An 18917-nucleotide genomic window follows, 5' to 3' on the forward strand; every position below is an offset into this window, starting at 1 on the left:
GCTATAGGTTAGTCACCAAATGAACAGCCTGTTCTGAAGACATTCTTGAGTTGTTAATTTGTGTGGGTGAATATGCTGCTTGACACTTTGTTCTTACTCTGACAGCTGACTGCTGTTATGTTGTTCTGGGAAGGCTGCATGCGAGTGGACACTTGAAGGAAAAAAACGTAAGGTCCTTTAGACATACTTTGACGCAATTGCTGGAGTGCCAGGAATTTGTTAGCAGCTGATTAGCTGTAGTTTACGTAGGGAGGATTGCCAAGTTTACATTGCTGTCTTTAATTGTAATGTAGCTGGCCCCCTTGTAGCAGAATGTTAGAGATGGGAGTTTGCAACTTGGAGCTGACATCTTGCAGCTGTGAAATATCATTCTGTATTGTGCTGCATATTTTAGTTCTGGAGTGCTTCAAGCTGTAAAGTACTCTTGCCTAATTCCATACAGATGAGACACCAGGTTGGTATGTAGGTCCACCTCTGGTACTGAATCATCGTCGAGGAACAGAATGTTTTGGGGCCTGTAAGTCACCTCTGGAGCGTTGCTGGAGGAGAGCAGGTATGTACACAGTGCCTGTCTGCCCTTTGGGGAGATTTGATTAGAGCACTTCCAGACTGACTTTCTTACTGGAATGGAAGTTCTCATTAAATATTTAGAAAACATCTGCATGGTTATGTTTATAAATAGGAAGACAGAAAATGCAAAGTTACATTTCTCCAAGCAACCTTGACTTGAACCATGAAGTAGCTGCCTTCCACCTACCTGGGTGGCATAAGTGCTCTCTGCTTTGCTGGCTGACTAAAGAGCAAGATCTTCTGAGCAGGTGCACAAGAAACAAATGTGCTTCTTTACTGTCTGCTGCTAGCTCTACCTAGGTGGCATTAAACATCCGTGCCGGCCTGGTTCTCTTTGATTGGTGTGAGGACATCTCAGGGCTGCACAGAACTGGACCAGCAAAAGGAGAGAAGGGCTATGTTGCAAAAAACAAGCAATTGATTTTAGATTAGCATTTCTGAGTATTAAAAGGAAGTATGAGTGCTCTATTCTTCCCTCGTAATATTTTTTTTTAAACTGAAGCTTCCAGGAGTTCACAAGCTACTGAAGATTCCATTATAAGGAAAAATATAAATTTTCCCTGTGTTACCTGTAGCCCTTACTCCCCTGTGAAGGAAGGTGCAGGCACAACAGTCTTGCTCTGTGTAGTAATATGGGAGTTTTTCAAAGCTCAGTGGACTGAGAATCCTTGTGACTTCTTGTCAGAGGTATTCTGCATGAAGACATCCCTTGTTGCCACTGCTATCTGTGCTTGTCTCCTTGGTTCCCTTTGAATCTGCCCATTTTATCTAAACATGTTTCTTGTCTTTACTGTTAGAGATGTGGATTCTTTCCCCTATCGCTTTCCACTCCATCCCCACTTGAGGACAATACTCAGCTCTGTCCTGTATCTCTTGATTTGCCAGTGTGCAATGCCTTTTCCCCTCTCCACATCGTCTTTGGGGTATCTGTGTTGCTTGTAAATAAAAACAACAACAAAAAACCCACAAAAAACCCCAACCCAACAAACATCCATGGCTTTCATAGCTTTTTTTTTCCAGCTCTTGCCTCTTTCTAAGATTTGGATTTGCCTGGGTGATGTTCCTTCTGCAGGGTATGTGCTGCATACTGTACCAGATTGTGAAATAAGTGTGTGTAACCGTCACCTGTCTTGCCCTTTGTATTTCTTCCTGCCTCTGCCGTCTTCTCACAATTCAGCTTTCTTTTCCTACTGTGTATCCTGATATTGTCTTTCACCTTTTCTGATGAGATCGAATAGATCTTTATAGCTGCGGGTTTCCTTGCTGCAAGTTCGTCACTGATCCTGAGATACAGGCTCAGTGCTTCTGCCTTACCAAGAGGTCTGTTAGTTTGAATTGGTTTTCACTGAACTCTCTTCACTGCTTTATCTGCTGCTGAAACCAAGTGATAGGTGAAAGACACATGACATCAGCATCTTGTCTCAGGCCCTCTATGTTCTTTGGCACTCAAATGCATTTATCAAGTTTCTTACCTGCTCTTGGTGTTTTCCTAGTTGTCTTGATTGCTTATTCTTTGCACCTTTTGCTCCTCTACCCTCTGTCATGTCAATGTCCATCTGTCCAAGTGTGACTTGCCCTGTTCTGTGCGTTGAAGCAGTTGAAAGCACTGTGAACAGTGGCAATGACTGCTTTGTTTATTATTATTTCTTTTATGCCTTGAACTGATGATCCCATGCCTAAGATCCCAGCGTGCTTGTTGCTGACTCTGATTTGCTTCTCAGACCTCATCACCACTTGTATTTCCTTTTTCTCTTTGCACTAGTTAATCTCTTCCAGGGGAGTGTGACTGAATGTACTGGCTTGTATCTTCCCACTTCTACATCTCCTTTTGTGGACAGCGGAAGAGGAAGCGCTCCTTTAATTCAACTGTTCACATCCTCTAGATATGCCTTGTTCCAGCTCTTGGCGCCTCCCTTACTTTCTTATCTGGCTCTTCTCTGGTATGCTTTAGTTTCTCCCAGGATTTAAAAAAAAAAAAAGAGAGGGGGGGGGAAAAAAAAAAGAAAAATCTACTGGCATCCTTGACCTCACTTGTCTTTCCAGCTACCTTCCTCTCTGCCTCTCCTTTCATCGTGCAGACTGTGCATTGTTAAACTACTCTCCTCTGGTTTATTCCTGGACCCTCTCCAGCCTGGCTCTTGTTTCTTCTGTTACGCTGAAGCCAAAAGGTTAGCTCTGCTCCTAGCTGAAGCTCGCAAGTCTGGCCTCTCTTGACTTGAATTGACTGTTGGTGTTGGCCCTGCTGTTCTTGCAATCATGTGCCTTCTGTCCTCCAGTAGTTCTGTGGGGGAGGAAGTGGTGTTCAAGAGGGCTTTCTCTGTGTCTGTCCACTTATTATTTATAGATGGTACACATTCATCTGCTATCTGCATGCAGGTGTGACTGTTTGCTCCAGACATATTTCCATTTCTCCAAACTAAACTCTTGGCCTTTCTCTTACGTATTTATTTCAGAGAGGTCTATTTTTAGCTCCACCTTTGAAAGCTTTGTGTTCAGGGATGCTATTCCTGCTGTCTCTCGCCATCCCTGTGTCAACTGTTACGGATGCTGTTAGCATCCTGCCAGTCACTCATTCAGTGTTGTAATCTGTGTCCTGGCTTCGGATCCTGTCTCTCTAGGTGATGAATGCATGCAAGCCATTCAGAATAGTTCTGACCGTCTCTTTCTAAGGCCACACTTAGTGTTTTGTGTAAGCTGATCAACCTGTGGATTGCTAGGGCAATAAAGGCCTTGTGATCACTAGCCTCTTTCTGTAGGGAGTGGGAAAACGAGGAGAAGATATAGTCTCTATCTCTGGGGGGTAGTCTGCACATAAGTTAGATTGTGTAATGTGCTGTGCTTCATCCTTTTTACTTACAGATACAGCTAAAGGGGGATGTGACCTAGTGTTTCAGGTACCGTGGCATGGCTATCTGACCTTGCCTGAATCTTGTTCGTTGGGAACACTGCTGTAAAGGACTAGGTTTGATCCCGTTATGATTCCTTCTGTGTGACTTGATTATTTTTATTTTTTTTTTGTTTCCAGTTTCTTTGCTGCATCCAGTGTGTGAGCAATTTGTCCTTTTCAAGGCTCCCTGGGGTTTATCTCCACCCTGCCTGGTGGTACTCTTTTGCTAGAGGAGATGAGTTGAATATTGATTAGTGGCAATGTTCTTCCCACTCAACATTTCCAGTGAATGACTTTTTGCTTTCTTCTGTACTTTTCCTCAAACTTTCTGCAGCTCTCTCCCAGTATCACCAAAACTATTATTGTAATTTCAAACTTTAACATGCACAAAAGCTCAGCAGTCCTCATGTTGTTGGCCTGCTGAGGACTACATAGAAATGTTCCTTACCACTGACTTGGTGTATCTCATTTTCCAATCCCTTCTTCTTGCAGCTTGCTGTTTAATCTAAGGCAAGAAGCTGTAGGAATTTGGGAACTGGTGCTAGCAGCTTGTGTGCAGTGCCTAGCACAATGAGGATGCAGAACTGGAACTTCTGAACCCTCAGGAAATACTAACAGGAGGGCATTTGTATCTTGCTACAGGGAGAGGAATAAAGTGGTCCTTTAGAAGGTTGCTGCGTCACACATGTTCTAGTTGCATGGGAAATAAGCTTAAAATTCTCCCTACAACTTGTATAGAAGAATATGCAGCTGCTGCTTTCTGCCACTTTTGATGTAAACAGCAAGTTTAAAGGGGGGGAAAAAATCTGAAGGAAGACTTGAATTCAGTCTCCAACCATGTACCTGTTGTCCAGGACTGCATCAGAAACCTGTTAGATCTCTACCATGCTTATATGGAACAAATGGGAGTTAGGCTGTGTCTAACCACTGTCATGTGTAGCTTTTTATTTTTGTTTTGTGTGTTTATGTTAAATTGCCAGAGTATTTGGCAAACTATTATTTGTATGTTGCTATAGCAAACCTGTTATATCCGGGAAGAGTGCTGTAAGTGCATGTAGCAAAAATACTTTTCACTTAATTTATGTCAACAAATCTGTAGAGGATGTTGTGTCTATAGACTTGTTTGTTCCCCTTCTTTCAATTTATAAAGGCACATTCAGTCTTTGATATCAGTTTCTATTTTGGGAGGGATATGTTCTGTTGAACTTTTTTTTTTTTCCCTTCAGAATGCCATGACTTTGGAGTCAGTTCATTGCCTGTTTTGATGTGATTTGTATTGTGCTAAATTTTGTCTAAATACACTGAAATACTTAGACTGATAAAAATAGTTTTGTGAAACATTGCTCCTCTCCAGTATTCCTCACTTGTGCTTGTTCCTGAACATTTTGTCTTGAGCAATGTCTTGAATTTTTTTTTTGCCCTCCCAACCTCACTGGTTTGTTACAGTCAGAGTGCAGCTTCTGCATCCTCAGCTCTGTTATCTTTGAGCAGTGTTCACCACTGCGCAGTTTTCTGGCTATGTACTTGTTTCTGCCCTTCCTTATTGCTTATTTGTCTTTGCTTTTGCTTTTTCTTTTTTTTTTTTTTTTTTAAGAGGGTCTCCATTCCTGACACTGTGGTGAGAGAGCTGAACTGCTGGGGAAGGTGGGTGGGACTAGAAGGCAGAGGCACGCTTTGTCTCAGCTGACTGATTATGGTGTCTTTGGTTTGAAATATCTGCACTATTTAATGCTGCATTCGTTGAACAAGCTTAGTCACGCTAATGACTGCGCACGCATTTTGAAATTGCTGCTACTAGATCAATTCTGGCAAGATCTCTCGAATCAGATGTTGCTGTTAGAAGGCTTCAAAACCTTTTGAAATCACTGCAGGTGAAATAATATGGAAATACCTTAATGTGTTTTAAGGAAGCTAAAACTCTTCACACTGGGAGCGACCACATCAAGACTCTAGTTTTGCTGGCATAACATTGTGCCAGCATATTTGAAAGCACGCAGGACTGTGGGAGACAGGTTGCAGTGAGAGTTGGGTGTTTATCCCAAATGCAGTCTCCGGGTATTTGTCTACCTTTTAATAATAATGACAAGTTCGTTTTTACAAAGCAGGAGAGAAAGAAGGGAAACCAGAAACAAACTAGATGTGAGATTTCCACGCGATGCCAGTTGGGAAGATGTGATCTCTTAATAGAATAGTCCGTCCTTGCAACTTGATACAGGGTGAGGAGAAGCTTCTTACTTGCCTTCTGAGATATATGATCATACTTGAAAGAGGATAACTCTGCTTCTGTCAGAAGGTGTGTGTTCGTGTGGTGGGTTTTTTTCTGGTGGTTGTGTTGTGGCTTTTCTAGTTGCCTTTTTTTGGTTAGGTTTTTTTGTTTGTTTGTTTCAGCCTGTCACAAGTTCAGCTTGCTTTCCCGGCAAACTTGGCTGTAGGCAGCCTCTGGAAGTGCTTGTTCCTGCCTCTGCCCAGTGCAGCTTGGGCAAAAGCTCAGGCTTACAACAGTCTGCAAAGTAACATGTTCAGTAGCTGACATAAAACTTCACTATCTGGGTCCTCAGCTGTTTATTCTAAGCAGAACAGTTTGTCTGTTGTGCCTGTGCTCGAACACACGTAATGATTTCCCAGCTCTGTTTAACTGCATCTCAGAGCGCCTGCCTCATCCTTCCCATGTGCGTCCTCCTGTGTGCTTTCTGAAAGGTTGAAAACGTATTAAAATAGATGCGTGGTGTGAAATGCATGCTTTTACTCAAGCAGTGCTGTAGCAGTCAGCACCATTTAAAGTCTCTCAGAACTGACTTGTTTTAAGAGCAAGGCTTCTTCAGAATGCAAGTGCCTATGCTATACAAAGATGATCCTGAATGCGTTAACTCTGGCATCTCTTCAGTGAAACTACTAAGAGAAAAGCAGTTTTAAGCCAGCCTTCTGTTCTTCAGTTAAAAACCTGACAAGTAACACAAACCTGCATAGATCATTAGCCTGTAGCTTAAACATGGCAAACAATAGTGGTGTAAGGAGTGCCTGCCTGCTGCTTGCGTTCCCCTGTGCTGCTGCAGGTGCCTGTTTGGCTTGGAGCCTCTGTCATTGCTTGTCCATGTGTAAGGTGATGTGAAGCAGTGATTCTGGTTTGGTTTGGATGGCTTTGGATGTGCCCCCTGTGTTGACTTTGTCCTGCTAGTTGGTATCCAAAGAGAATAACTGCCTCCTGCAAAACTCTGCTGTATCCTGTAGTACTGTCTAAGTAGAAGCTAACGTACAAATACAGTATATTCTGCTGATGCTGCTCTATCTGCCATTCAGTGACCTGCTCTTCCTTCTAGTGCTCTTCAGGTAGCCTTGGCTTTTTCTTCCTCCTCTTCTGGAAACAGTGGTCTGGTACTTTGTGGACTTCTTGACTGCCAAGTCTGAAATAAAATGAGTAATTGGATTCTGCTCTGAATACTGAATCTTGTGCATTCAGTTATTCTGCTTGTACAGATTCCTTGACTTAAAATGCTTCTAACTTTGGCCAAATTAATTGATGTAAGTTGATCGCTTTGGTTGATAGCTGGTCAGGCATGTTTTGAAGTTATGTTGTGGTGGAGTGGGCAAGAGCTTTAAGCCTTGGGTCTTTTCCAGTGAGCAGTTTGCATGGAATAACCTAGAAATATAGGAGAGCATATGATGGCTGTATATAAAACAAAAACCTCACAACCTTTTCCTTCATGGTAGAACTGATTCTTTCACTTCTTGCCTGTAGCCCTACCTGTTGGCTGTTTTCATCATCAGTCTTGTGTTTTATGCTGTCCCTTAGTGACAGCTATGTATTTACGAAGAAAGGCTGTTGGGAAAGCATTTGGAGAGAAGATACTATTTTCCATGGTGAATCTGGTGCACACAGTGGTCATTAAATGTGTTGTCTTGTGGTGTCAGTGTCTTGAAGGTTCTGGGTAATGTTTGAAGGTCTGGCCCCTGGACTTCCATAATTATGTGAAAGTCTTGGCTGAGTACATCTTCCTTTCATGGATCTAGTTTTCGTGGTGTGAGGGGGAGCTTGGAAAATGTAAATTCTGAAGGCTTGACAGTTGGAGCCTGAAAGGTGGATTCATCACTCCTCAAATTTGTTTTAAAAAACACTTATTTTTACAGGACATGGCTTATGATTTGTGAATGCATAGAATTGTCAGGTGTAAGGGTATTTTACTTCCAACAATCTTTCTCAATCTGCCCTTTGCTGCTCTGTGTGTATCTGTGTGTTTAAACCTCCTTTTCTACTTCAAACCTTTTCCATCAGGTGGCTGACTGAAGGCTGCATTTAACAAAACTCAACAGTGTCACTGCTTTTAATAGATGAACATGAGTTTTAGGTATTTCTAATTCTAAAGGGAAGTGAGAATGATGGAGAGGGAAGAAGGAAAAGACTGAAACTGTAAAACTTGGTTTGTTCCTGTCTGTCTCAATGCCATGGATATTGAAAAGTGGATGTCTTAAACTGGGGACAAAAATGTGGAAAACAGTAAGTAAGTGCCAGTGAACTTAACATGTTAATTGTGTCCCACTTACCTGACAGATAAGAGCTTTTTAAATTTTGCCTTTAGATTGCTGATGTCAAGTAAGAAATAGCTTGTAAAGCTGTAATGAATGGAGCTTTATAACAGTTAAGTTTTTTCACTTTTTTTTTAAACCTATCTTTTAAATCTATTTGCAGGGGCCAGCCACCTGTGTAGCTTTTTCAAGAGCTGGAGACTTATTTGCCTCTGGAGGTTCTGATGAACAGGTATGTGACTGGTTTAATTTGATAGTTTTGTGCCTCGTTACTCTTTTCTAGGCATCTTGGTGCTTTCAAAGAGAAAACAAATATTTAAAATAGTGAGATATACTAAACATAGACTTTTCTTTGTGAGGAAGCACTTCAGATGGATTATCTAGGAATGGGTATGTACAGCAGAGGAAATATTACCCTATATACAGCCCTTGTTATATGCCTTTCTGAGGCATCTGCTGCTGAGAAATAAGTTAGATGAGTATACAAATGACTGTGTTGAGATACCCTGAATATCACGGGCTATGCTGATGGATCGTCTCCTGATCTGCCGCTGACTAGTTCTGAGACACAAGTGTAAGGACAAGGCAAGCAGGCAGGGATGCTTCCCTCGAATACTCTTCTGGGCCCCACTGGTCTACAACACTCTGTATTTCATATTCCTTAATGCTGTCCTCCTCCCACAGATCTGTCCTCTCAATCTTAATTGAGACGCTATAGCTAAGCCATCTCCAGTGACTGAAACCAGATGGTTTTGAGTCTGATTGGATACAAATATAGGCTGCGGGTCTCTTTATTGATGGGAGTCTGGTGCAAAGCTGTTCTAAGGCTCAGCTTTTTGGGTCAGAGTTGGACTTTTCTCTGCTGACCTTAATATATACACTAGGATTAAGAGCCTGGGTGTCTCGTACTACTGGTAAAGGGTTTTTGGGGATGAATCAGTTGGGGCAGGAGGAGGGATTTCTTCCTTTTACTTCTGGTTCTGACTTATAATCCAGATTCACATTTCTTTAAGAGCTGCTGGGTTTTGATTTCTGTTGTCAGTGGAGGAAAGTAAAAGCATACCCAGTATGTCTGGACCATGCTGAAATGACTTGCTTGGGTTCTCTATGTAATGTATGTTTGCAGTTGTATGCTATCAAGGAGGAAACCAGTCCTGGGGTTGTAGCTCATTACAGTTTCAGGGAGCATTTAAACTCTATTTTATATATTTGCACAGCTTGTCATCCTGTCTCTTTAAGACCACTTTTTATTTAAGCCTTTAAACAGACTGTTTTGAAGAGATGCGTCCAGTTTTTGTCTTATAAAATTTTGTTGGGGTCACTGTTAAGGTTTGCTCTTGAAATGCTTATCTAATACAAGAAATAAATATACCTGTTTGCTGTTGTTTGTTTCTTCCTTAAAAGCCCTGATGTATCTGGAAGTTGCAGTTATATAGCAATTCATTACTAGTTATTTTTAATAGAGAACTTCAGAAATTTTATTTGTCTTCAATTTCTAGGCATAGCCAACAACCTCTACTTTTTATTTATTTCATTTTTTTAGCTTAAGAGGATGTATTAGCCTACATTTCTCTGTTGTGTAAAGTAGATTCCTTCAAAAGGCTTCTATTTGATCAGTTCCCTCTGTCTTTCCTATGGTTGGGATTTATTTAAACAAAGTAATGCTCATTGCCAAGTATCACCTGGTATTGTTAAACTGAAATGCTGAATGGCAATGCCTCCCCAGAAAGGTGCTTTGTAAAGGTACATTTATGGCATGGGGTCATAACTGCTTTTTTTTTTTTGGCAGCCCTTTTCCGTTGTAGCTCAAGGCTGCATGTTTCTGAACACATGTACTGGGAAGGGTGGCTGTTGGCTTCCCTTTTCTTAGCTCCCATGAAGGAATTGCCTCTCTCCTTTTAGGTTTGTATCTGAAAATGCAGGCTGTGCTTCCTTTTGTGCATGGAGAAAGAACTTTAACATACAATATATCTATGTATTAAAAACAGCATTAGTCTTAAATTGCCAGTTGTGTATATACAAGAGGCTTTTTGAGTCGAATGGACCTCTCTGAATGCTAGCTTTCTGATTCCAAGAGAAATACGAGAAATAATAAAGAACACCTCTACAGGCCAAAAAGACTTTTTGTGGGGTAATTTAGACATGTAGCCTGTCTAAAAAAAAAATTAATTAATTACTGAACTGCGAACAGGGCTGTTGTATGAGCCCGCTGGAATCAGGAGGTGCCATTTGCACCTCGTGCTGTGAATATATGCTGGTTTTAACATAGTTAGTGTGAGTTGCCCTGCTGAAGATACGGATAGACTTCAACCCAAAGTAGTGGTCTGAGTAAGTATCCTTTTTCTATCATCGGTCTTCACTGAGCTATGTTGCATTGCTCTTAACCCCTAACTTAGACAAGGTGGCAATGCCCATTTTTGTTGTAATAGCACCTTTACTAGCTGTGAAGAGACAATCTATACAATAAAAGAGCATCACTTTTTTCTGTTACACAATGGAATGGCCTTGTTGGTTAACTATGCAACTACAAAAGAAATTTTTTTTTTTTTCACGTGATGCAGGGATGAAAACTGATAAGTGAAGAATCATCACTGATGTTTCTGATGACCAAGATGAGCTGTCTGGTTTCATAGGTGTCTTTCAGACTTCTGAAATAGTTGATAGATTGCTCTTAAACTTTTTTAGACTTTTAGAGCCACTGCTAAGGATTTTACTCCACAGATTTGCTCTTGATATGTTGAAGTGGTTTATGTGTTAGAGGCCTCTCTTCTCTTCTGAAATAAATACTGCATTGTGGAGAGAAGATGCCTATAAGTGGGATTTAATTTTAGTGTTTAGCTGACAAACTAGCTCAAGATCTCTAATGCTAGTCTGAAAGTACTAATTCTCCTTTTCCTGTGAATGAATCTCATGGTAAGCCAGTGACTAGTTGTTTGGGGTGTGGCTGATAAGTGCTGTAATGCTAAGCATGGTATTTTAATATACCTGCGGTTTTAATGGTGTATTCTGCATGTTGCTTTGAAGTTCTCTAGGTAGCTCTAGTTTCATGATGTTCCTGACCCAAAGAATGTTGGAAGAGGTCACTTACCCATTGAGAACACAGTTATGCTATGTCTGTATTCAGTAGCATATTTACAAATAACATCCTTAATCAATGGCAAAGCTTTCTTAGGTAAGCTTTGGTGTGCATCTGCTGACTCTTCTCAGTTGTGTTGACCTTTAAGCAAATGTAGATGGAAAATTTGAATAGAGATAACTTTCTTCTGCAGGTGATGGTGTGGAAGACTAACTTTGATGCAGCAGATTATGGTGATGTACTGAAAACACAGAAGTCTGGCACTAGTGTGGATGGGAGCCATCACGCTCTGGTAGGTCAGCATACAGAAATCATGTACAGTTCCTTTTCAGTACGGTTTCTGCAACTGGAAAGCATGTGGCTCTTTCAGGCAGTTGGACTATAGAGCCATCTTTCCTTAGTATTTATTTGAGCTGCAGGATGTATTTTTTTAACCAAGCTTGTATTGTTTTGTTTAACTGTACTTTATAGGGAAATGATATATAATGATTTTAAAAGGGAAATAAATTTAGTGCATGTATATATGCATTTTTATTGACAGCCTGTATTTAAGAATGTGTGGTAGGCTTGGATGATAGTCCACAAAAAAAGCACAGACGTGAGTAACAGCTGAAGTCACTTTTGCTAGCTGATATGAATCCTTTAGGCTGGTGTCAGTCCTGAAAATAGATATTGTTCATGATATCTTTCACTGACAGTCAGCAAAGACAAAAGAAATCTCTGTGCATAGACTTCATACATGTGAAATAGGTGATGTATTATACTGTAGCTTCTTTCCTAAATACTTGGAGACATCAGTTCATATCCTTTGCCTGAACCATGTGCTAAGAGACACCTGAGTTCTGACAGTAACTAGTGGATAAATCCACCAACTGAGTAATTCAGTATGATGCACTGATCTAAGTGTAGTACTGATGTTGGATGTCGTGGCTATTACAAGAGTAACCCTTTAAAGTTACTGCCTGTATGAGTTATAAGTTTTACACATGGTGATGCTTCACTTAAACTTCTGTTTTGTCAGTCTTTGGATGTTTTTTGATACATTGAGTATACGTACAGGATTCTGAAATATGTTACTACAGTGTCAGATTTTTGGTACATCTTGTTCAACGTGAGCTGTAAGCTAAAAAGCAATTTGTGAACTAGGGGATTTGTGCATATGTGGCATTGCCTCAGTTGAAAGGTAAGCTTCTAGCCAGCATCTGTTGCTCTCTGGCAATGTCTTTAATCTTATCAATTTAGATCTTCTTTACTGGGCTACTAAGCTTCTGTTATCTCTTAAACATAGTGTTTTTATTTAATATGACATCAGTCCATTGCTGGCAGTGTTGGAATAGCCGTAGTATTTTGCGATGGACAAGATCAGAGTCTAACTTGCTGCAGCTCTAAACCTCTTACGATGTAGAGTGCTCTGTAAAGAAAGCAAACACAACCAGAGGATGTTAGTGCTAGGTGAGTGGGAGGGGATGGTAGGAAGCGATCACAGAAGGAAGGATGAGGTGAAAGTGTTCATTGATCCTCGGCTGGTTTTGGCTAAAACTGACTTCTTACTTTTCCTCCTCTCCTGTGCACTAACTCTAAAGTTATGCTGGCTATGAAACTAGCAGTCCAATGACCTCTTTGTTTATTAGCCTATTGAACTGGACTAACTTGGAACTCTATCTGCTTTGATTTAAGATAGTGTAGTATAATTCTGGGCTGAAATACAGCAGAGACAAAGAAAGCCTTTATGGGAAGAAATAACATTTTCAGTTTGTAACATTCCAAGGAATGGCTTAAATGGTGTAGACAAGGTGTCTGCTAATGGGAAGATTATGGTAAGCTTACCTCATTTGTACTGCTGTTATTACCAGACCATATTATCCAGTAGTTGTTTAAGGAAAGGAAGGAAATGCCTGAGCTCTTCTAAAACATAGTTCTTTGTTATAGAACCTCTTAATATGTGCATTGAAGGTAGCTGCTGAACAATGACTAACCACCCTGAACATCTGTCCCTCCAACAAAACTATTCCCTTGTGGAAGAGGGTTTACCTGGCAAAACCTCTAATAGATGCTGCTGGGACCCACTGTTTGTGTACTGCTGACAGGCAAAGCCATGTCATGTGGTGTTGGTTGACAAGGGGTTGCTCTACTCATGCTCTGAGCCTATGGGAAACAGGGCACTGCAAATTATTTGAGGTGTAATATATTGGTTTGGACCAGGTGCTGTGTTTTTACAGAAGGCAAAGTGAATCCATGCTGAGTCATGTGGAAGAGACATACTTTGGTCTGTGGACCTAAATTACTTCAAAGGAGTGAGTATTTTGAACTGCCACCCAAATGCAACCTTTGGCTTGGGCATGCAGCATGGGAGCTGCTGATACCAGCAGTACTACCTGAATATAAAAAGTATTGGAAAGTTACTGCGTTATGTACAACTTACGGAAGATCAAATTGAGCGATAGTCAATATTCCTTCCTATTTGCTCCTTGGGCAAATGTGGTGTTATCTTTTGGTCTGAATAGCACAAATGACACTTCCACTAGATCTGCCAGATTAGCCATGAGCATGAATGAGACTTGTAAATTAAACCTTTGAATGCCTTCAACAGTAAAGTTATCCCTGCTTAAAAAGCAGGTGTGTGAAGGTGGTTGCAATGGAGAGCTTGGGTGCTAGCTTGCACAACTAAGACTAATGTCTTAGTCAACTAAGTCTGTTGATTAAGTTCAACAATGTGATCTCTTTTATTCAGTTAAGAACACTGTTTTGCCTTGGAAGTGTGATGCAGCTCTGTCCTGCTATAAAGGAGTGGAGTTTCAATGTTTGTCTTGTGTCACACAGTCTGATTGGTGCTGCCAAAGCCAATGTAGTCTAAATTTTTGGGGGGTATCAGCTGTATCGTGGCTGCCTGTTACAAAAACAATCATGTAGCATGCTAGAGCCTATACCTGGTCTCTACTAAGAGCTCACTGCACTTCGTAAGAATGGAAATGCAAAAATATGACTAGTATTCAATATCCTTGTGTATTAAAGCATTGCACTCCTAATAAGCTAATATTAAGGCAGTTATAATTGCTAAAGTTAGAAGGGGAAGAATAAACAGTGTAGTCTGAGAACCAGTTTTGAATATCATAGTTTAAATTTAGAATTGATATGAAATGTTCTTTGCTGTTAAAAAGAAGCTGATATATCTGAAAACAGCTTGGTTTGTTATTTTAAGGAGTAAATATAACCTGAGCATGGAAATCTTGGCTCCATAATAGCTTGCCCATTCATGGCAGTCTACTGTCTCCTTTCAAGTGAATTTCATGACTTGTCTCTCTTCAAAATGTATTATGCTGGGCTTTTTAAGAGTTTTTAAGAGTACTGTCACTGCTACAACTTACTGCAAGACTTAAATTTCACTATATATTCAGTTCCTTCTTGTCTTGAGCAAAATGTTTGATTTTCAATAATGAAGTAATTATTTTGGTGGATTTTGTGTAGTTGAGATCGGTTGTGTTTTTCTCATCAAAATCAGTCTTGAAGCTGCCACCTGTGGCTCTTGCTTTCATGCTGAGGTCACCTTTACCTTCAATGAAAAGTGAAGCTGCCTCGTCTTTCTCCGCTCCTGTGTTAGTGCGCCAGGATTCTGCTTCTTGAATAGTACTGAGATTTTGCAGACATTTGGGGATGTAAGTACATTTAAAACAGGCATATAGGTTGTTACTTAGTTTTGGTACCCCTAAAACACATGAATGCTATTCTGGACACATCTTGAATCTGTTTACACCCTTTACTTAAGTCAGAGAGAATATTTTTTCCAAGGAGAGCTTATGCTCTCATATGTAGCTGTATAATTTAAGTGTTGTGAAAGCACAAATACTAATCAAAACAGTGGATGTGTAAAAATATTCAGTATCTGGTTTCTCATGGGGAGAGTCAGACTAACATGCAAGTGCTAAAAAGACTAACTGAACACAGACATCAAAACTAGTTTGTCATCAAGATGAATAGGAAGGAAAAAAGAATCCTAAATAACCTGTGGATAAAAGAGGCATGAAACACTGTCAAGGTTGGTGAGCTTGAAAACAAATTTGCTCTAAAACAATTTTCACTTCCATAGGCAGAGGGAGACTGGAGCCTTTAGAAGATGCTGGTTTCTCAGGCCGTTGGTTAAAGTTCATTATGAATCAGGGTTTTGGGCTTGTTTGCAACAATAGGCACGAACTTCAAAGTTGCTCTGCCCACCTGCTTGTGTTTTCTGTAAATATGAGGCTTGGGAGATGCAGCTTGCTTTGAAAGTAAAACTGCTCTGTGCAAGGACTAATGCAAATGACAGAGAACCTCATGATGAGCAGGAACTGCAGTCATGACTATGGTGTAAAAGCATAGGCACAAAAGTGTGATAAAGAAAACACTAAAGCTGTCAGAAGTGAATTATAAATATCTTTTAGCGTAGATGTGAGACTCTACATGTTAGATCAGAATTACAGTAGCTCTGAAATAAATGCTTACTCTTAAACTATAAGCTAACGATTGTTGCTATGAAGTGTTGGGTAATTGCCTTGAAAGCTGAAGTTAAGGGCAAGCACTCATGATGCATGCTGTGTGAAGCTGATGGGAAGAAATGAAGTCTTACAGTCCTGTGTCTTGATCCTATAAGCATTTGTGTTTGCTTTGATCTGGAATCTAAGGGGTAAGAGTAAATTCATGCTTTAAACTGCAATATTGAGTGGTAAGGACCTAAAGGAAAGTCAGAATAAGAGGTATAGATTTTGCATGTGATTTCATAAATATGGGCTCTTACGCTTGTCCTGGAGTCAGTAACTGTAAGCATAAGAGTCTATCTGTATGAAGATATGTGTAGGATCAGATCAAAGGACATATTATATTCATGGATCTGGTATGTTGTGAAAACATTCACCATACAATTTTTTTCTTTCCAGGTAGGGCAGATAATGTGTTTTATTTTGGAGGCTTGGTGGTGGTTTTTTTTTTTTTTTTTTCCAAATACAAGGAAAGCTTCATACATGCGGTTATAGCTGACATGACTATACAAGAACACTTGTTTCATTATGTGACAGATTTGCTATTGTTGACTAATTCCAAGAAGACTATGTACGGTGAAGGTTGATGTCACATGGACAGTTAGAAAGTGCTTGGGTGTTTATCTAAACTTGTACACTGAAAATTATGAATAAAAACATTGTAGTATAAGCTACGTTGGTAAACAGTTTTTCATGCAATATTATGGAAAATATGAAATATTCATTGATATAGAGATTCTTCACTCAGGTTTAAACATAAACCTTCTTTAGGCATGTTGTAACTGTGCAAAAGACTACTTTGCAAAGGAGGAGGCTGATGAGGAAACTTTAGGCTAAGCCTCTACATATAGCTTTCTAAAGAAAAATACTTTAAATTGTGTTTGTGTTGCAGTACCTCAGAGGTACTTGAACAGGGCGAGCAGGAGTTTCAGATATCCAAAAGGCAGTGAAATGCACAGTCTGCAAGGGTTGCGTGTAGTCTGTTTATCTCAAACTAAGGGTATCCTGGTGAAAGAGGTAATAGGTACAGCAGAACATAAGCTTACAGGTGATGGGGAGGTGTTTCTCTTGCCACTTTGGTTGTAAATTCTGCAACCATAGAACTTAAATATATGCAGCTCAGTTTTTTTCAGCAATTGGTAGGACTCTGAGAGACCTGCTCGTGTGAGTGGATGTGCAGACAGACTCCAAAGCAGGTAATCCCTTGGTAGGGCAATTTGGGAGACGTGGGCAGAGGTGCAGAGCTGTCCTCCGTCAGTTTCTTGCCAAGAAATCTTTCTGCTCTTTTGAAATTGAAGAGCACAAATGTTTTAAGTATCTTTAGCTCCTTTGAAGTTAAATGATATCCAATTGTGGAGCTATCAAATTTGAAAACTAATGGCATAGCAGACTTCACAAAGTGAAGCTTGGGAAGAGCAGTGCTTCAGTGGAAAGGACTTTTAAACAAGTAGCCTGTGACTCTTCAAATGCATCTTTTGGTTAAGACAGGCATTTAGGCCTCTTTCTACACTTCTGGGTTTAAAATTTTCTCCAGGCATTGAACTATGCTTATTTCTTCAATGGCAATTTTTCCGAAATAGTTCTGTTGAATAGGATTGGAGACTAATTCCAAAAAATGTGATCTGTTCATAAAGTTGTCTGAGGCCTGTAACTGAATGTCCAAAGCTGACTCCACCTCTCTTCTTTGCTGGTTCTGTTTTGTGTTTGACCTTGGGTGCCTCCTGTGCTCAGCCCGTGGTCTCCGTGCTGACTGCAGCAGTTCATTCTGTCAGCCTCTTGTTCCTTGTGTAAATAAATTCCTCCCGAGTTACTCATAAGCCAGATGTGCCTTCTCTTTTTTTGACCTTTTGGCTTCCAAATTGGTAACTATCTCTAATTTTGGCATCCGTTAATACTGATGAATACTTTTGTACATTTTTTTTCTTTTTTTTTCTTGATGTGAAATCCCCTCCCAGGAAGCAGTTTCGTTGCACAGAGCTGCAGCTCTTCACAATTGGATGTGAATGTGTGTTGTCGTTTGCACCTCCTCCACCCCCTTCTATTTATTTATTTTTAAGAGTTGTAAGGGAGGAATCCTTTATTCAACAGCAGGGGATCCAACCTTCAGCCTTCACAATAAATGTGGTCTGCAAAATGATTATTTTTCCTGATCTGCTTGTCACCTTGTTTTTTCTGAGGATGTGTTCCCACTCCAAGAAGCTTTAGTCTGGTACATGATTGTCGTCTTGGAAGAGGTAGGTAGATTATTTACTTAAAAGAACAACACTGTGATGAGTACTCAAGATGTTTCCACTGTTCTCTACCCTGCTTGGCTGTCCGAGTAGAAGCTTCATGGGGTGGGCAGGAGTTCTACTACAGCTGATCACAGGATGCTCAGGAGCTCTTCCCCACATCCTTAACAAGCAGTGCAGTTGCAGATGGTTACTCATAGCTGCCTAACCTTCACTCTCCTTTCACTGAAGGAAGCCTGGTCATGTAAGCCTATTGCAACGTGTGACCTTGTAATTTTTTATTATTTTTTTTTTTTGCAAGGAGACAGAGGTTCAACAGGAACAGAGGAAAAGGCTTCTTTCCTCTCCTTCCTTTGTGGTGTGGACAAAGCTGGGTCTCTACCTTGGCCTGTGCCTGAAGAGGCTGTGCTTGTAAACCTTGTGAGAGCCAGAAGGATGTAATTTTCTTTCATCGCTCACATCCTTCTTTTAGCAAGAGCAGCTAGTAGTTCTTTCTGTGCAAGGAGTGCTACTGTGGTGTCTTCCACTCATCTTGCTGGAAACCAGAGATTTAGAGTGGGATGAACTGTTAACCCCCAAGAGGTACCAGACACTTAGTTGACTAAGGGAGCTGTCATGGTGGGCAAGCCTGGCTAGCTGAGAATGTTTCCTTGGTCTCTTCCTGCCTGGTTCAGCATCCTCAGACTCTGGGAAAATAATCATTCTTCCTATTTGGTAGTATGGTTAGTAGGAACTATGGCTTATGTGGGCCAGAAAGAGCACACTGCCCATTCATTTATAAACACATGTTCTTGTTAACAAAAGCGATAGAAACTTGGTGTTATGTTGTGTGTTTACAGGCCTATCTGAACTCCTGGTACAGATAACCTGGTTTCCAGCCCAGAACATCAGGCAGGAAGGAAGGTATCTGTTTTGTGGGTAGCCCCTGAGGGAGTAACTTCTCAGTTTCATCACTGAAAAGGCTGGATCCAGCTGAGCTGTGGAGTGCAGCTCTAATTTATTGGAGAATAAAGCCTAGCAACAGTACCAGTTTTTTCTTCATATCGGGAAGCCTGAGTTTACCTGAGCTATCTGGATGGCTGTATCAGTTGACTGTGCTCTTTGTGGGGCCTCGCTGCAGATCT

At 40.6% G+C, this 18917-nt stretch overlaps 1 protein-coding gene across 5 annotated transcripts in view; it reads left to right on the forward strand.

Annotated features, from left to right (window-relative positions):
- POC1A (POC1 centriolar protein A) overlaps nt 1-18917 on the forward strand; it is a 62276-nt gene that overhangs the window by 20788 nt on the left and 22571 nt on the right. For 4 of the 5 annotated variants that reach the window (XM_087744017.1, XM_087744018.1, XM_087744021.1 and 1 more), the window contains 2 exons: nt 8142-8210; nt 11248-11346. In XM_087744017.1, the coding sequence (XP_087600143.1) occupies nt 8142-8210; nt 11248-11346 (168 nt within the window). The remainder of the gene's footprint in view (nt 1-8141; nt 8211-11247; nt 11347-18917) is intronic. The other variant, XM_087744019.1, reaches the window with a different exon arrangement.

The sequence above is a fragment of the Nipponia nippon genome, unplaced genomic scaffold (genome assembly GCF_047370975.1).
Source record: "Nipponia nippon isolate SJK-2023a ecotype South Korea unplaced genomic scaffold, ASM4737097v1 scaffold_9, whole genome shotgun sequence".
In the NCBI taxonomy this organism is placed as follows: domain Eukaryota; kingdom Metazoa; phylum Chordata; class Aves; order Pelecaniformes; family Threskiornithidae; genus Nipponia; species Nipponia nippon.